The 19341-nt window shown below is 43.0% G+C and overlaps 1 protein-coding gene across 3 annotated transcripts; it reads left to right on the top strand.

Annotated features, from left to right (window-relative positions):
- The first annotated feature begins 288 nt into the window (after positions 1-288).
- On the top strand, positions 289-4974 carry PENK (proenkephalin). Of its 3 annotated transcripts, none has more exons than XM_030971311.1 (3): positions 289-518; positions 1005-1146; positions 3992-4974. In XM_030971311.1, the coding sequence occupies exons 2-3, from the start codon at positions 1009-1011 to the stop codon at positions 4655-4657; spliced, it is 804 nt and encodes a 267-aa protein (XP_030827171.1). In that variant the 5' UTR covers positions 289-518; positions 1005-1008; the 3' UTR covers positions 4658-4974. The 3 variants fall into 3 exon arrangements, with proteins under 3 accessions (XP_030827171.1, XP_030827173.1, XP_030827172.1); XM_030971313.1 differs by having other exon boundaries at positions 302-522; XM_030971312.1 differs by lacking the exon at positions 289-518 and adding an exon at positions 550-794.
- Positions 4975-19341: the final 14367 nt, after the last annotated feature.

The raw sequence follows: 19341 nt of genomic DNA, 5'->3' as shown, positions 1-19341 counted from the left end.
CTCACGCCCGCCCCCGCATGACTCACGGGCTGTCTCATTCCCCGCCCGCCCCCGGCGAAAACTTCCCCCGCTAACTTTGGCGGGGCCGGTTCCGCGCTCCCCCCTCCGCGGTGGCAGGGCACACACACCCCCTCATCCCAAGCCCCGCTGGAGTCACGGATGGCGGGGCGGTGGTGCCGGGGGGGATGTCGTAGTGGCCGCGTCAGCGGGAGCCCGACGGCGATTGGGGGAGGCCGCCTTCTCCCCGCGGTCCCCAATTATAAAGTGCCGCCGCCGCCGCCCGCACACGCTCCGCAGCGGCGCGCCCGGCCCCGGCAGCGGGCTCGGCTCGGCGCCCCCCGAGCCGCCCTCGCTGGAGCTGCCAGCAGGCCCGGCCCGGCTCGGCTCTGCCTGCCTCCCCCGGGGCTTCTTCGCAGGCTGCTCGGTCTCGCTATAAATATTAGTGGCTCCGACGCCGAGGCTTCAGCAAGGCGCAGCTCCTTTCTCGGCAACTCCCGGGAGCCCCGAGGGCAGCGTGTGTGAGTGAGGAGCTGCTCTGCCCGCGGCCGGGGCCGGGGGAGGGCCGGGGCTGGTGCCGGTGTCGGGGAGGCTGCTCGGGGCGTCCCGGTGGGAAACCCATCCCGGTGAGGGGCCGGGATCCCGTCCGTGCCGCTCCGCGGTGCGTCCCTTCTCCTCCCGCTGTGGTGCCGGCTTTTGCAGGCAGGGAGGGATAAAGTGTTTGGGGACGAACACTGTCACCAAACGGGATCCTCTGGGCGCTTCATCCTCCGAGTCCGCTCCCGATCCGAACGCAGGTCAGTTGCCTTGCAGCTGCCAAGCGCCCGCTTGGTTAAAGCTCCCGCTTACCTCGCAAGCGCCATCCCCCCGGCTCTAATAAGCGTGAGTTTAGCGGAGTTGGTTTGAACCCTTTCACGCCGCCTTTTCCTTGTCCGAGGCTGGGGGGCGGCCGTGCCGGGGGTGGGAGCGGGAGGAGGCGGCTGCCGGCTGACCTGTCCTTCTCGCAGCCCCATGGCGTTGCTCCTGAGACTCGGCTGCTCGCTGCTGGCCCTGAGCACCTGCCTGCTCCCGAGGGCCCGGGCCGACTGCGGCCGCGACTGCGCCGCCTGCGCCTACCACCTGGGACCCCGCGCCGGCATCCACCCCCTGGTAAGCGGCACCGGGGCCAGGAGCGCCCCAGAGCCCCAAATCCCCGCGGCCGGACCGCTTCCCCGCTAACTTTGGAGGGGGGAAAGGGGGAGAGGGGGAAAAACAGCGAAATAAGAAAAATAAATAGTGGGGGAAGTGGCTGGGGTCGCTTGGAAGACCCTTTTTCTGAAGAGGGGAGAGAGGGAGAAGAGGGTTTAGGGGCGCTGGGCAGAGGGCGAGGAGCGAGCGGAGAGCGCTGATACAAACCCAGAGCGCCCCGAGGAGCCCCCCAGCCCGCCCGTCCCTGCCGCTGCCCGACGGCGAGCGACGGCCTTCGGGGACGGGACAAGCGACACCGCCGAGCAGCCCCGCGGAGAGACAGGAAAAGGCCGCATGAAAACGTAAGGAGGAAGGGAAATCCGACCGGAGAGGGCATCTCTGCAAGGGAAGGAGGGGTCGCTGCCCCTCCGGGGCATTCCAGCACCGACAGGACGGGGGGAAACCGAGCAGAACGGGAGGGAGGGTCCCGACCCGGTCCCGACCTTTGTCCAATGACTACATGGTAAGATGAGCTCTCTCCGGGCAGGACGGCTGCCGAGCTGAAAACATCTGCCTGAAATCTCACTTAAAAAAAAAAAAAAAAGTGTGTTTAAAGCCTATTTGAGTAGCAGTACCTTCGCTGTTTCTCCTCTCCGCACGGTGCTGCAGAGCGTTAGGAGTATGCCTGTGGAAGATGCTGGCTTCTTAGACAAATCGTGCTAAGACCAGAATGAGGGGGACTGGGGGGTGGGGGTTATCTGTAATTTCTATGATGTTGAAGTAATTTTAAAGAATAGTCATAGAGGCAATTCAACTTGAAATTTAAAGATCGGGGGCCAGTGAAAGTCTGGGGTCCCTCATCCCTTCCTGAAGAAGGTGGGAACTCTGGCTGCCAAGTACTTTGCCAGTGGCATCGGTCATTCCTGACCTCAAACACACACACACATTGAGGCATCAGGCTCTCGGCTCATCTAAATGATCTTAAAAATTTGTTCCTCTCATGTCACTGGCTACTTGGGATCATGCAGAATGAAGGACTCGGCTCTCTAGCCTTGCACAGAATTAGGAACCACTGAGTACTTCTACTTACTCCAAAAGCTCAAAAGCTCTTAACCATAGCAGGCTCAAAAGGGCAATATTATTTGGACAGCTGGCCAAACAGTTCCCTCTACTTTTTTCTTTTTTCCTTTTTTTTCTCTCTCTGCTTACATTAGCTTTCAACCAAACTTTAGTTTTAATGTCAACTAGGGTAAAAAAAAAAGTGGTAGTTTGCCCTTATGGAGGGAGAGCTTTTCAGAGTATATATTCTGCATGTCTATTTTGACAGTCTCTCTTGCACACCTTCAGTAGTCATTAAAAAAAGAATCAAAGTTCTGTTCTGCAAGAACGTTTATTAACTAAACAGGTAAAGAAGCAATGTAGCATACCTTGTATTTGTCAAACATGTATGAACAATTCTTGGAAACTATTGTTTCTAAGTATTACTATCTAGTAACATAATAACTGAATTTATTACATTGTATTTGTTAGATCTCAGACATTTCACACTGTACCTGGTCACTCACACTTATGAAGTATGTTCATCTGACAGTAGGAGGTTATTAAAACTAACTGAGAAAGGGAGAGACCTACTCTTCCTTTGATTTAGAGCAATTCCAAAGTCAGACTGAAGCTGAAATCTTACTTTCTTTAAAACATGACTATAATATATAGTAATAAGCATGTAGTGGCAGTTAAATTATTGTATTACAAAATATATAAATCCCTTTAATTTTCTTGTGATCAAACCAAAAAAGTCATATTTAAATTTCTTAAAGTGAGGCTGAAGAGACAGACTGTGCAGTGGACAATAAGCTATCAGACAGAGCTGTGCTGGAGTTTAATTTCATATTTTAAAGCATGTTAGGATCCTTAGAACACATAATCTATAGTCGGAATGAGTGTTTCTCTTATTGAAAATATTGATGATTTTTCTTTACCTGTTGTGGAATGAAAAGCACAGGCAAGAAGACAAAACACTGGAATCGCCTTACTTTACAACTGAAGGGTATGGCTGCACAAGAAGTAAATTTCCCCTGACACAAGAGAGATAATAGTAGCTAATATCCATGTTATTATCATCACAAGACAGGTTATGAGATATGCATAAGGTACTGAAAGCTTTTTTCATGTTGTAGCCTGACAATTTTTCAATACAGTCCGAAACAATCATACAACAATCCTACAGCTTAGGATTTTTTTTCTTGGAATGATCTGTTCCACAATAAGAAACAAATGGCAGCACACAGCCTTTAAAGCTATGCAGTGTATTGAAGATACTGAACAGTGCAGCACAGCTGGCTTCTTTGCAATGACCATGCTGTGCAGCTTTTCTAAAGTTTCTGAATGATACTTTTAATTATGAAGATTGAATATGTTTCTACACTTCCATTATGAAGCAAACCACAATTGGTTTTTAGCTTCCCAGTAGTAAATTTTAAAAAATAAATCGTAACTCACACCAGTGTAAGGGAGATACAGGAACTGTACTTCTGGGTTCCTTTGAAACAGAAGCCTAGTGGCAACCTTGGCCTAGAGGACCCACAATTCCTATTACCTGGTAGTCTGTCTCTTGTAGTGGAGACTACTTTGTCCTTCAGAGAGGGATATGAAGAACTTCAAAAGGGACAGGTACCAAAATACCTGTTCTCAAAGAGCATTTCTTCCAAGCCACTCACAAAGAGAGGCTCACTCATGCTCTTTTATAAACAAGTAAATCTAAGATAAGGTCGTAGCGAGGTGATAGTTGCTATCAAATAATTCTCAGCAAACCACATCCATTTTTCAGGCATGTACACTAGAATGCGAAGGAAAACTGCCTTCTGCCAAAGCCTGGGAGACCTGCAAGGAGCTCTTGCAACTGGCAAAGCTGGATCTTTCTGAGGATGGCAACATTGCTCCAGGAGACAAGAAAGAGCTGGACGAGAACCATTTGCTTGCGAAGAAGTACGGAGGCTTCATGAAAAGATACGGGGGTTTCATGAAGAAAATGGATGAGCTCTATCGGGCAGAGCCAGAGGATGAAGCTAATGGAGGAGAAATCCTGGCTAAGAGGTATGGAGGGTTCATGAAGAAAGACTCGGATGACGATGCCCTTGCCAACTCCTCTGACCTGCTGAAGGAGCTTCTGGGAACAGGGGATAACCCCGAAGCGGCGCACTATCGAGAGGTAAATGAAAATGACGGCGATGTCAGCAAAAGATACGGAGGCTTCATGAGAAGCACAAAGCGCAGCCCTGAATTGGAAGACGAGGCCAAGGAGCTGCAAAAGAGATACGGTGGCTTCATGAGAAGAGTGGGCAGGCCAGAGTGGTGGCTGGATTACCAGAAACGATATGGTGGGTTCCTTAAGCGCTTTGCCGACTCGATTCTCCCTTCAGAAGAAGATGGGGAAACTTATTCCAAAGAAGTCCCAGAGATGGAAAAGAGATATGGTGGTTTTATGAGATTTTAATACCTTTCCCTTTATCCCTTTTGTCCTAAATGAGAAAGACTGCCTTATTTGTCATAACTTATTGTAACGTGTTGCTTGTACTGTACAGTTTTTTACTGTCCTTGGTTAATGATGCAAACTGCGATTTGTTGTTTCAGGTTCTGTGTTCTTTCAAGTCAAGTAACAACTTTCTGGTTTAGTCAAGTTTCAGTCTGTATTGTAATTTCCATGCTAGAACTATTTTGATTACTGTATTCGTTTTCTTTAAAGAGGAACTACATCTACAGTAGAGTTGCTTAACTGTACATACAATAAATTCTTCATCCTAACTGCAAAAATTCTGAAGTGTTATTTTTTCTTTGTCATTTAAGCAAATATCATCCCAATTTTTATTTAAGCCATCAGAGCAATGCCAACATTTTTTTCCATAATTACAGAATTTGTAGTGCACACACAACAGTTTAAATATACTTTTGTCTTTAGTTTTCTGTTTCTTAGAACACTAAAATAACAAATAATTTTAATCAGTTAACAGAATAAATATTTAAAGCCTAAATTTATAATTCACAGTGTTAAACAACTGACATTAAAAAAAGAAAAAATCACAAGTGTATTTGACTTTAGGCACTAAAATAATTTCTCCAGTGTACAACACAGTTATATTTTTGATTACTTACATCTTTGATATACATTCACTATAGGATTGTATACTTGGCCTTTAAAATAATAAACACTAATTTAAAAAGTGGTATGATAGTTTGTGCAAAATAAACATAACTTAAAATTGCGCAGAAATACTTGATTTTGCAGGGCATCTGACAAATATTTTTCCATGGAATAGTTTTGTGTTTGATTCCTCAGCTGCTATAAATCACTTTGGCACAACTGAAATATAGGAAAGTGCTGGTCAGACTTCTCGGTTTCAAACAAAGGCAGTATATCTGAGAACAAACAGAAAAGCCAACACTAGCACTGTAGTTCCTTTGCAATTTACACAGGTAGCACTTACATCAAAGGCCAGATCCCATCCCAGGGTACAACTCCTTCCATAATTCTGACTGTCCCTCTCTATTCCTAGTCTGTGAGCAGTTTTCCCTCACCTACTACTATTAGTTACTGGTCACTTCCCACCTAAACTAACATGATGAAAATCGCCTTGACCATGGCACTGCCTAAAACCTTCCATGACTGCTTTCAATATCTGTATCTCAGTTTTGCACAGTACTAGCTATTTACAAAAAGGGAAAATTAATAGTCTGACTTTTCTTTAATTTCAAGGCAATGGGATTGTCTAGGTGCTCATTGCTTGTAAAAATTAAGATATGTTTCAAAATGCACTTGAAGGCCTCATCACATACAATTAGTTATGATGATTTTAGGCTTGGCCCTTACAGGATGGTATAGGTGGTCTGAAGCGGTCAAAATCCTGCTGAAAGCTGACTGAAGTGTAAGGCATTCATTTTCCTTCAATAAAAATCAGGGCACCTATTTTCCTCTTCCTGCTGTACAGAACTGCTAATACAAAATTTTTAAATCCAGAAAATACAGGTGCCGGGAGAAGCTCCACAGTCTCTTCAGGATTCAGTTGTGTTCCCTATCACCTTACCATAGAGTTCTTCAAGATGCCACCAGCCACAGGAAAAGTATTCCCATTCTTTCCTCCTTCGCACCTGCCCATAGTGGCTGGAGAACAATGCATCATCTGAGTGGTTTCATCCACAAGAACCTTGGGCTGTGTGCACAAGGGCTGCTCTGGAGCACAAGCCCACACATGGGATGCAGCCATCAGCAAAAGGTTTGATTTAAATATACACTCCAGGAAGAAATAAATGATGTCCTTAATATTTCACTTCAACATTTAGTCACTTCTTTTCCCTAAAAAGTTACTCACCTGTAATTTAGCCAAAGGACCCTTGCTGGCCTTCAAACTAAAACAAGCATTGATGTACCTGTTGATGCAAACAGCTGACCAGCTGTTTTTACCCATCCTTCACAGTTAACAAAAACTTGGTAATTTAAAAAGGAATAAAACTCCCAGACATCAAGAGATCTAGTATGTATATTGAAAAATGAAGTGGTTTGATCAACTAAACTTTTAAATTTATATCAATATGACACCTTTGCCACAATCTTTGTCACCTTTTGAGCCCTAAAATCAAGAGCCAAACAAGGTTAGGTAATAAAATGTGGTTATGATTTTAATGAAGATCCCTCCAGGTGCACAACACACTGAAATGCACACCAAAAATGCGCCAAAGATGCACACGTGATACAGGGCATGTAGAGTTTTATAAGTTTAGCAAATTAGCATAATTGACAAGAGTCCTCCATTAGAAACACAGGTTAGGAATTCCCCCTATTGGTTCAACCCCTTTTAAAGCCACCTTCCTTGGTAGTTGTTAATGGGAAAGTGTCTTGGGAAGGTTTCCTGATCTTCATTCCCATAAGAAGTGAGAATAGAACAGGCCCTCAGGATTTTTTTTGTCTAATAGGAAAAGTACTGAAGTAACTGTATAACTATATAATAACAGTCTACAGAACTATGAATATATATGAACAATAAGTATAAAAGGAACAATCATTTTGGCATCATCTTCTATGCAAAAGCTCCTGCAAAAGCTGGCAGCCCACATCTTGGACAGGTGCACTCTTTACTGGATAAGAACTGTCTGGTTGGCCAGGCCCAGGGAGTGGTGGTGCTGCATCCAGTTGGCATCTGGTCATTCGTGGTGTCCCCCAGGGATCAGTGCTGGGGCCAGTCCTGTTTAATATCTTCACTGATGATCTGGATGAGGGGATTGAATCAGCAAATTCATGGACAACAATGAGTCGGGTGCAAGTGTCAATCTGCTGGAGGGTGGGAGGGCCTCTGCAGAGGGACCTGGACAGGCTGGATAGATGGGCAAAATCCAACAATATGAGGTTTAACAATTCCAAGTGCTGGGTCCCGCGCTTTGGCCACAACACCCTGCAGTGCCACAGGCTGGGGACAGAGTGGCTGGACAGGGACCTGGTGGAAAAGGACCTGGAAACTCTGTTTGTCAGCTTCTGAACATGAACCAGCAGTGTGCCCACGAGGCCAAGAAGGTCAATGGCATCCTGGTCTGTATCAGCAACAGTGTGGCCAGCAGGACCAGGGTAGTGATTGTCCCTCTGTACTTGGCAATGGTCAGGCTACTCCTTGAGTCCTGTAAGCCTCTCAGGTCAGGAAGGACTTGGAGGTGCTGGGGTGTATCCAGAGAAGTGCAACAAAGCTCGTGAAGGGTCCAGAGTACAAGTCTGATGAGCATCTGAGGGAGCTGGGGGTGTTTAGCCTGGAGAAAAGGCGTCTCAGTGGAAACTTTATTGCTATCTATAACTCCCAAAAATGAGAGTTATAGGGTTCAGCTTCTTCTCCAAAGCAGCCAGCAACAGGACACAAGAACATGGTCTTAAGGTACACCAGGGGAGATTTAGGTTGGATGTTAGGAAGAATTTCTTTACAGAAATAGCATTTAGATATTAGAATTGGCTGCCCAGGAAGGTGGGGAGTCACCCTCCCCAGAGGTGTTTAAGGAAAGACTGGATGTGGCACTCTGTGCCATGCTCTAGCTGACATGGTGGTGTTGGGTCACAGGTTGGACTCCAATGATCTCAGAGATCTTGTCCAACCTAATTGATTCTGTGAATTTATATAGAAAAACTAAAGCACTTGGTACAAACATCTAACTGGGATATATGCATGCAACCCAAAACTGGAGTAAGGCCATCCAAAGCAAAGTCTCTTCCAAGGCTGAGCAGGTAGGAGGCAATGTACCTGGAAGGCAGATGTGACTTTGATTCTCAGACTGAAATAGTAAAACTGAATAGTCCCCATTCCTTCCATTATAACTGAAAATATCTCCAGTCACACTTTTTCTTGCTTCAATAATTACAATTTAAAAGATGTGAAATTAGAATAAGATCTAATTTCTTCTGTTCATATAGAATTTCTTATTTTATGACTTTCAGTTATACCATCATTCAGGCCCTTTTTAACTCTAAAGTATTCTAACACTTCCAGTAATTAACATTTCAAGTTAAATCAGCTCAAAATGTGCCCGTGAATCAATCAAGGTTTCCTGAATCACAAATCAAAATAAAGTTGAAGATAGGACCTACTGAGCTGGGAGATGAAAAAAGGCATCTCCCTCTCATTTCAAGTTCTGAAAGGCTCCATTAATTTTCCTCTTACAATACATTCCTAGAACTATCACTTCATCTGAAGATTATTGAAATAGTTGCATTCCATTATATAAATAAAAGCAGAAAGGAGGAAAGCCTGATGTCTAGAAAGAAAATTAATTGCAAGAGTATTTTGAAGAAAGAAATGTCATTCTGAGACCAAAAACAGGATTATATATTTTCTTTTTCTGGCTTTCATCATTGTTCCAGAATAGAATCATTGGTCTGAATACTAGGTATATATAACAAAAAAAAAATTCATATGAACAATGTTTGCTGGAAGGGTCCAGACCAGTCAAAGAGATTCATGCCTCTGCATAAGGAACAAAAGGGGGAAAAAGATAGTCTAATTGAGGTTAGACAAGGATGAGTTGGGCTTTTAAATAGGAACTAATTACAGGAAGGAACAACAACAAAAAAAGTATTTCCTGAACTAAATGGAGTTCATATACAGGAGAAAGACAGAAGCTGATGAATACAGTGATTTCTGAATACCAAACTGCTTGCAGCTGAAGCTGTGCCTGAAAACCTAATCTTAAATCTTGGGATAATGAGCAAAGGCCATAAATCTACTTCCACATTTCAGCTGAACTTGGCATATTCTGAAATATGAGCTGAAATATGCACAGCATAACTTTGAATTTCCTGTTTGATTATTTCTGGTAAATGAAAATATAGTATGATATATAATAAATATAAATAACTACAAGGTTATTATTACAATCATTATTTTATAATTATTTCTAAATAGTTATAATCATTTACTTTATAATTGTTTATAACTATATCATAAATACAAGTAATTATAACATCTAATGTTGTTAGCTGTTTCAGATAATGTTTCCCAAGATAGAATCTTTAGAACAGAAACATGTTCTAATTTAATATACTGAAAAAAGTATTATTTTACTGTGTTCAACAGAGACTCTAAATATGCACTGACTCATTTTAATTCTGAAGGGAACTTAATTAAGAAGAACCTAAATTTTCAGTTTATGGTGTATAAAGGTCTCTCTGACATTAAGAATGGTTTTGGAGTCCTACATGTAAGGCAAAATGACAAATTCATTTGGCTCTGTAATTTATGCATACATCACAGTGCTCTGTAATTTATGGATACATCACAGTGTCTCAGAAATTTTTCCTTATAGCTTTCTTCCTCAAGAACTACAGTGATCAGCTGGACACAAAAAACAAAATTCCTTTTTATACCAACAAGACCATGCTAGAATTTTCAGTTTAAAAGGCAAACAAATGGTAAAGTTTTCTGACTCTGGGTTGCTGTGAGAATGAAGAAATTCCTGGAACAGGTTAGCTGGTCCTGAAAGCTGTGACACCCCAAGGAACACGCTGTATTTCTGGTCTTTTAAAGCAGCAAAGAGGGATCTTAAAAATCACACAGAGAACAGTGTAACCACTTCCCTATCAGAGTCATAATGCTTCCGTCCTTCTCTTCAGTTCCCAACAAGATGAGAGATTCAAGCATTCCCAATGAGACTCCTCTACATGACTGCACTTTGCAGTCAGGTCTTTCTCCAACAGCAGACACTTTGGCAGTGCACAGACTTCATCTCTTCCACCCCCTTTGAAATCCTACTACCTCTTGCAGAAATCCCTTTGTCAGCCTCCACTCACAGTCTTGGATTTAATTTCACCACACTGAGGCTTGCTTTCTGACTCAAACCATAAAAGACTACTTTAATTGGAGAGTGACTGAGACCTTCAGTTCCAACTGCTAGCTGTGGAAATTAGGCAGCTGCGCTTAGACTTCTTGCTTTTAGCATTTTGATCATAATTCTTTGCTCCATGCAATATTAAAAATTGTTCTCTGTGTCAACAGGAAGACACTGGCTTTATCAAACCTGTATCCTACCTGTATTTCATTCTATCACAACTATATTGCAGTTACACTAGTACACTGTTCCGTCCATCTGAGAAGGATAGGGAGTGATCATGAGCAGAGCTGTAAGCAAGGAACAGGGCAGCAAAACCAGCTGTAAATCATTAATCCCAGCATTCAATTACTAATCCCATCAGCCTCATTTAAAGCATTTAAACTGACAGTTGCATATCCAATTAACTGTTGCTATAGAAAATGAAAATGCTTAGAGGTATTTGACAGACAAATCTTTACTGGCCCAGCAGGGATTTGGACTGAATTTGTTTAATTAGATTGTGACTTTACCTAAATTGATCATTTACTCTAATCCTTGCTGAAACCATGGAACAAAATCTCTCAAGGTTAAATAGTTGTCACAAAAGCATATCGTTCTGCTAAAAGATTAGTTAAAAGCTCTGTGCTGTGCTGTACTGCTTCCTCAAGGAGAAAGATGGCATTTCCTTATGCACAGATCATGAGTGCTAATCCACGTCTGCTAGGAAATACATGACCTTTGCCTCTTGCCTCTCAACATACTCTGTTTCTCAACAGTCTTCCCCAGCCCATGTAGCTGCTTACAAGAGACCCTGTATTTTCCTACTTTTTAAACATTTGCACTGTTAAATGTGTGCACTGACTTGCACTCCAATTGCAGTGAGATCTGTGTGTGTTAGTCTGGTCTGAGCTCATCACAGTTCCGATCCATATAAAACTACAGGATACCAGATTAGGAATACCACTCCTACAGTCCTATGAGAATCTGCAACTTAACTTTTAGACTTAATGCCCTGCAAAATACTCTAAAGCCCTTCTTCAGGCAATGCTTTTTTCTTGAGCAGGAGAAAATGGCAGCAACAGCACAAATGATAGGCAATTTTCTCTCACAAGAGCAGTTGAAGCAGATAAGCCACATAAGCCTCTCTTAGTACATATAAACCAGTGTTTTTCAATCATGACCTGCAGTATAAATGGGTTTTACAGTGGGACCTTCACATTTCTCTACATTTTCATCTCTGCAAATAACTAGATGAAAAGGGCTGAAGTTTCAACTGCACCACATTTCTCTATCTAGAAAAATATTATGTGGAATTATACCATTTTAATTTTCATTTTTGTTAATACAGCATAGCTGTCATGCTATGACAGCAGTTGACACAGTTAATGTGACAAAGTCATTCTCAGAATATGATTAACTGATTCTTTGCCCATCAACCAGAAGAAAAGCTGTCAGCTTCCATCTGAACAGACTCAGTGGAAATTCATCCAAGTATAGAACTTCTATGGGAGTTATTGCATGCTTAAACTTTGCTAACCCAGCTGTTGATCAGCAGACTGAAGACAGGGGATATGTTTCACTCCCAGGTATCCATCATACTGAATTTCTCTGTAGTAACTGAGACAAAAATTCTGAAGCAGGGTTCTCAGGCTAGATGAGGTTTAGAAGTAATATCTTCTCCCTGTGGATTCTTCAGAGATCTTTTAGACTCCAGGAGTTTCACCATCACTGCATAAAATAAATCTGTTCCCAGCAACATGACCATTCAGAACATGTGGTGCCTGCTAATGCCTTTTGAACTCATCAACCTCACTGTCCCAGCACCAAACCTTGCGGGCCCTTGAAAGGCTGAGATCACTGGTGAAGCATGACCAAAATGGTGACAGCACGACAACAAATCTGCTCTACACTCTTTCTGTAAATGTGAATACCACCATCATTCAGCTTCTCAGTATCTGAATGAGAAAAGCAATTAAATTACTAAATGACCTTAACCTGAGGCAAAATAAATAGGCATAACAGTGATAAATTCTTAGAGGAAACCCTTTTCCGAATAGTACCTGTCACTACTGAAGACATCTGCTCCAGTGTTTGCACTGCTTTGAGGTCTTTTGTGGTTTGCTGGCACTGTTAGTATACTCCACTCTTCTGGTCTCCTGGTTGCACTTCTTCCTGGGGTATCATTCTTTGGTTAGTGATTTTCAGACTATTTGATAATTCTAGTTCAGCAGCTGCATTGAGTCACACCTTGAGGAAGCTTCGGCTTTTACAAAACAGCAGGTTGTCAGCTTAAGTGCCCAGACATCCATCAACTCATCCACTTTGTCTTCTGTCCTGTATTGCTGGAGTTCAAAGTCCCTAAGCCAACCCAGTCCCTGATATCAGAAAGTGGTCTCAGAATAAGGGACACTTCCTGACCAGGAATATCATCTTTCCTTCTCCTTACTGTCACTCTCCCCATAACTACTATTACTGTCCCATCACTATTAGGCTCTACAGCTGCACAGTGATAGTGAATATTTTTTAGTCAGGGCAAAAGACATCAGGTTACCCATTTTTGTAGTCCTTAGTACTACCATCACTTAAATAAGAACCCCTTTTTTTCAGTACACCAGAAAATATGCACATTATTTATGACTACATTCGAGAGTCATTATACCTACATGTAAATAAACAACCCATCCTAGTAAAATAGTCTAAATACTTGTTATTCAAGTTGAAAAGAGTTAAAGAGGGTTATTTCAGCCTTTCAATTAATTGGGAGGAAGGGAATACCATTTGACAGGAAGAACTGGTCAGACTACACACAAAATGACTGTCTGTCTGACTAACTTAAAGAAGACATCATTCTCCTCCCTGGCTTTTTTTGGGGAATATGTTATTTCTGCGAAGCGAAGCCAGTTTTCTACCTATGACAGAAAACTTTATCATTTTGTCCTCTCCTCATTTGCCTAAAATTGTCCCCAAGATACCTGTATTTTCCCTTGTGAAGAGCACAGTCAACATCAGCTTTTCCCCAAATGTTTCACACTTCCAGGGATGTGAGGCTCTGCAGCTTAAATTCTCAAGTGTCTTTACACACAGTAATGACAGGCTCTGTGCTCTGTGTCCTCTTCCCAGGGAATGCAGCATCAGCTGTGTGTTTTCACAGGAATGAAGCAGCAGACAAGCACTGGTGCCCTGCAGCTGGTGCCCTTACACCAGATATGACTGCAACCTCACAGATACCACACCTGGATGCTGCCAGGTCACAGGCTGCAGCTGCTGAGGCACACACTCCAAGCACCTTCTCAGTCACAGGGTGGAGTTGCCCTTTGACTGACATGGTAGTCACCAACTGGCAGAACATGGAGCAGCTGCAGGGTTAGATGTGGATCCAGATAAGCAGCGTCTCAGAAGATGGATGAGGCATGCACAGGCCTGCAGAGGGATCCCTGCCCATCCCCACAGCTCTAGAGCTGCAGGGTCTCTGTAGGCTCACTTTAGGATGGCTTAAAGTCGTTAGCTAAGGATTTTCTTTAGAGTATTGAAAGTTTTTCTCACATGCCTGTTAAGTACAAACCCTCCCCTAGCTGCAGTAGCCTATAGTTATCCCCTGGATCATGCCTCAACAGTATTACAACAGCTACCTCATACAGCAGCTACTAATTCTTAGTTCAGTGGAGATCAAATTAGTTTGGCTGACTGTGTGATGAAGTATATTGAACCAACTAAAAGAGAAAAAAAAAACAGGAAAGGAGGTCTTCTGTGCTCCATACTATTCCTTGGAAAGCAAGCAACACATACTTTGATCCAGGATACAAGATCCAAGTTTTGTGAGCTGGAACTCCTTTTCTTCTCCATTTATAGGGTATACAGCCACTTCCTGCATATCTCTGATCAACTTCATCTTGAGGTAGGATGGCAGATTCAGTGAGTGCTCCCCTGTAATCCTGAGTTTTGGCCAAAGCTGTTTGAAGGAATACACACAGATCCAAGGGATTCATTGAACTTGTGCTGAGGATTTCCTTCTGATGAATTAATAAAACTATTACTTAGATTTAAGACATAGCTGTCTGGTGAGATTTCAGGCTGATGCCTTTGACCTCTATGGATCAGAAGCATGTTTTGACACAGGAAACAATTGGAGCTTTTCCTGACATTCTGAAAGTTAAAATTATTAAAACTGGAGAGTTAAGGTTGTCACATACACTGTGTAGTAAGGGATTCCCACTTGTCATCTTGTATTCAACATTGGATTACTCTAAAAAGTCAATCACATGTCTTAATTCACTATCACAGACAGACACTATGTGCTTCTTTCTGGGTCCTTATATACATGGATATTTTGTTTTTATGATATCAATTCACTAACTTCAACAAATGCTAGTGACCTACAGAGAGGTTCTTTTCCTCACCAGTCTTTACCAGTGCTAAACAGTTCACCTTTTGAGGAATTATGTGCATTTGGGAGGTTTTCTGTTCCCCAAACACATGAACGCAAATTGCCACATGATTTGAACAACTACATTAATTGTTAGCACTGATATGATATAAAACCATTTTGAATGTCAAATAAAATTCTTCCATAAATTCAGCAGAGATCTAAAGAATTGTTAGACCCTGCAGAAATGAGTTTTGTTAGAAACTGTTAAAATATCTCTTGCCTGTACTTATCAAGGAATTTGTCATGTCTGTTTGCAGTATGTGAACGGCTTATATTAAGTTTTAAAAAGACAAACCCAAGTCATTCAGCTTCCCAGTAAGGTAATTATCAAGCACTTTAATAAAGTAATCTTATTCCACTAAATCCATATTTTTCTTTTTAGTTCAGTGGAGTTTTAAGTTTTACATGCTGATAATATATGAATGATTTATTAATATATTGAAAAATACTTAATATCCATTTATTAAAAGCTGTGGAATATAATAATTACCAGTAATTGATAACATATATTTAAAGCATCTATTGCAACTCAGCAGTGAAAATACTTTTCAGTACCATTCATCTCAGCACCTTGCAAGTAATCATCTTCACATTTTTGGTAACAAAAAGTACTAGTCAATGTATAATCCACCAGAAATATTCAAAAGGTCCAGATGGCTTGAGGACAAGAGTAATTATCTAACCCTAATCTTTAATACCAATCAAAAGGCCAGCCAACAAAATGAATTATACTTACAATTACTATGCATGGTCATTAGCAGCCATGACAATTTCACGTATCAAACAAGCACATACATTAATATACTGAAATACTGTCAGCTTTATCACCTTGACAATTTCAACTAGGCCACAGAATTTACACAATGAGAAAACCTCAGCCAAATCCCTCATTACATGGGTAGATTTTAGCATATGTGTTTTATTCTTACACACATAAAAAAAGGAGAGTGAATTATTTTAATAGACTTGCTTGGTAGACTTGATAGGCTTAATTTGACATGCTTCTGTGCTGGTTTTGGCTGGAGTAGTCTTCTTCACAGTGGCTGATTTGGGGTTTGGTTTTGGATTTTTGTGCTGAACATGGGGTTGATAACATAAAGATGCTTTTGTTGTAGCAGGACTTATAGAGAGCCAAGGCCTTTTCTGCTTCTCCTGCTGCCATGAGTGTATGGGAGTGCATGGGAGGCTGGGAGAAGACACAGCCGGGACAGGCAGCCCCAATTGACCAAGGAGATACTCCAGACCTTATGGCATCATGTCCAGTATACAATGTGGGGGGAAGAAGGAGGAAGGGGGGGAAGAAGGAGGAAGGGGGATGTTTGGAGTGATGGCATTTGTTTTCCCAAGTAACCATTACATGTGATGGGGCCCTGCCCTCCTGGAGATGGCCAAACATCTGCCTGACCATGGGAAACAGTGAATGAATTCCTTCTTTTGCTTTGCTTGTGTGTACAGCTTTTGCTTTCCACATTAAACTATCCTTATCTCACTAGTTTTCTAGTTTTTTCACTCCAAATTCTCTCCCTGATCCCACTGGTGGGGAGTGAGCAAAGGGCTGCATGGGGCTTGGTTGATGTCTGGGATTAAACCACAACAGCCTCTTATGACGTCTCTTAACTTCTCATAACATGGAGTATATACAAAGTGTACAGAGGTGAATAAACTAATTTACCTGGTTAATATATTGTCATTTTTAGGCATTCTTTGTTGTGTGGTTATCCCTGCTCTCAATATCATTAGTGATGCACTTTTAACTTTTAGATTGATCTATTTGTGCATTTGCCCTGTTTCCTATGTTTAATAGATTTTTTTATGATTAAAACAAATGACAGACATTGGAAGGTTTGTTACTGGAAGGTCAATAATAAAAATATCACTCACAGAATTATTTCTGTGGCTTCTCTAGCTGCAGCAGTTCTTTGGCTTCTTTTTTTTTTCAGTACAGTCAAATGTGGACAATTTCATTCCCGTGTTCTTACTACCACTTAGGAAATGAAGCTTTTGGTACCAATTCAAAGCTAATTGCAGAGAAAGGCAAGTTTGGGGCTAGAGACCAGTTACAGTGCATGCATCAGTCAGGAGAATAAGTTTCTGTTTGACAAAAATTCTATGTTTTGGAACACTGGGACAAAACTGAGACAAAAAGCCACACAAATACTTAATTTCAAAATGCTAAACAAGTCTCTAAATTAATCATCAAATCTAGCTGGCAGTGAGTGGAATGCAAGCTAATCTAAACCACTCTGTGTTCCCCAAGACTCTTGTCACTTATCACATCCACTCTTTACGTCAAGATAGCAACGAGCTGTAACATTCCATTACCACATCAAAGCCTCTAATTTAGGTATATAAATTATTAATCATCATTGTCATTTTCATCACATATAGAATGATAGCTGTCTGCTCCTTAGGTATGTTCAGCATAACAGCAAGGAAGTCATGTGTTTTCATACTTGCATAAGCACGTGCTTTGGAAACAGGCTCCTCCTGTTAACTCACAGCTTACTAAGTTTTGGTTGCAACAGCATTCCTCACCGATGTTGTTCACCTCGAAATGTCATCATAATAAACAAGCATCTTCCCTAAATTGTTTCATAACCAGGAATTCATTGCTGAATCATCTCAACTTCCCCTCACCGTAATCTGCTGCTTTTGCCATGTAATTACTGATTACAACCTAGGACACTTGGAGTCAGGTTACCCACCTATTTTGCATTTCTTGGCACCTTGTTTGGAACCACAGCACTGAGGCTTTGAGATCTGCCACTCTCCTCAGCGGGAGTATTTCAGCTTCCCTTTTGCTGGCACCTAAATAGAATATTCAACAGTTAACTGTGCATGGAACACATCCCTTCCATACAACTGGTTACACTGACAGCATACAGTTTTACATCATATTTCTTGGTGTAAATGACATCAAATTTTGTGAGCTATCATTTTATCTCAGCTCAACAGAAAAATACCCTATGAATTCCCATATACTATAATCTGAATGGTGTAAACAACACAGATGTGTACATCAGAGCACAGTGTGAGTTTATTCCATTTTTTTCCTTTTATGACTTGCCAATAACCAAGGCCTCTAATGTAACTCATTTGAAATGCAAAGAACACCAACTCAGTAGTGTTCTCTTCATTGCCTTTTTGCATAAACAATATGTGGAAGACATCATGGTGATTGATACAAGCTGATGCCACAGGAGAAGCACATTCTTATGGACCTAAGTATGTGTGTGGCTTTCTATTCAAAAATATTAATGACACAGTGGTGTGGGGCTGTACTTTTCAAGTTGGATAAATCATGTATGGGAAACTGAAGACCCATGAAAGTAATTTTAAAGGTGTGAAATTATAATCAGGGGATTCACTGTTTTGTGGGCCACACAATTATCATCTGCTTTTTTGCTCCCAGTCCAGTTACTGGAGAACAGTAATTGATTATATAAATAAAGAAGTGTTTAATTTGCTATCTCCAGCGAAGCAACAGCAGACAGAGGAGAGAGTACTTACTCTCTGAGCCCTCGGCCGGGCGGGATGGAGCCAGTGGAGCCTCCCCGCTTGCCGGGCCGGCCGGGGGCAGAAGGGCCACCGACGAGGCAGTGGCGGCAGCAGCAGCAGCAGCAGCAGCGGGATGTCCCGACGTTGGGATGCTGCCCAACAGGTGCCCTCGGGCAGGCACCCAGGTACCCCGAGCCGCAGAGCCGGGTGGTCCCGCCGGCATCCCGCACCCGCCCAGCCGGGAAGCGCCGCCCGCCCGGGCCCGCACCCCGCGCGTCCCCGGGCCGCCCCCGCACCGGGCCAAGCCCTCGGGGCGGACTGGGCAGGGCCAGGCCAGCCCTGGGCAGGCGGGCAGGCGGCTGCGGGACAGTCGGGAGCCGGCGGTGAGTGCGGGAGGATCGGGCTCAGGGAGGGGGCTCAGATGTGGCTGCTGGGGCAGGGCCGGGAGAGGCCAAGGGGCCGGGAGAGGCCAAGGGACCGGGACGGGACCGGACCGGACCGGACGGGACAGGACGGGTCCGATCCGATCCGCCGGGATGGTGCGGGCGATTCTCCTCCTGAGCCTCTCCTGTCCCGTGCCAAACATTGTAAAGGGAGTGGTGCTGCCTAAAGCAGGATGAAAACCAAGGCTCGTAAGTGCCAGGGCCAGGCTTTTCCCCGCAGCTCGTCAATTGCAAATGGGAATACGTGGTGTGATTTCGGCCGCACGGCACTGGAAAAGACACAGGGTGTGGGAACGCTCCTGGCTTCCGAAAGAGGTCAGGTTTCCTGCTAAGGAGGACACCTTCCTTCCGAAGGTTGATATCGCACCACTGCGTTCAGTACTTTTTGTTCAGCTAGTATCATCTTGCTGCGAAAACAAAGCCCTATTGCTGTAACATACCTGCCTAAAATGTATGTTACTAAAAGTTTTTAAAACCAGA

This window comes from Camarhynchus parvulus, chromosome 2 (genome assembly GCF_901933205.1).
Source record: "Camarhynchus parvulus chromosome 2, STF_HiC, whole genome shotgun sequence".
NCBI classification, from domain to species: Eukaryota; Metazoa; Chordata; class Aves; order Passeriformes; family Thraupidae; genus Camarhynchus; species Camarhynchus parvulus.
This window is presented reverse-complemented; position numbering and strand designations above follow the sequence as displayed.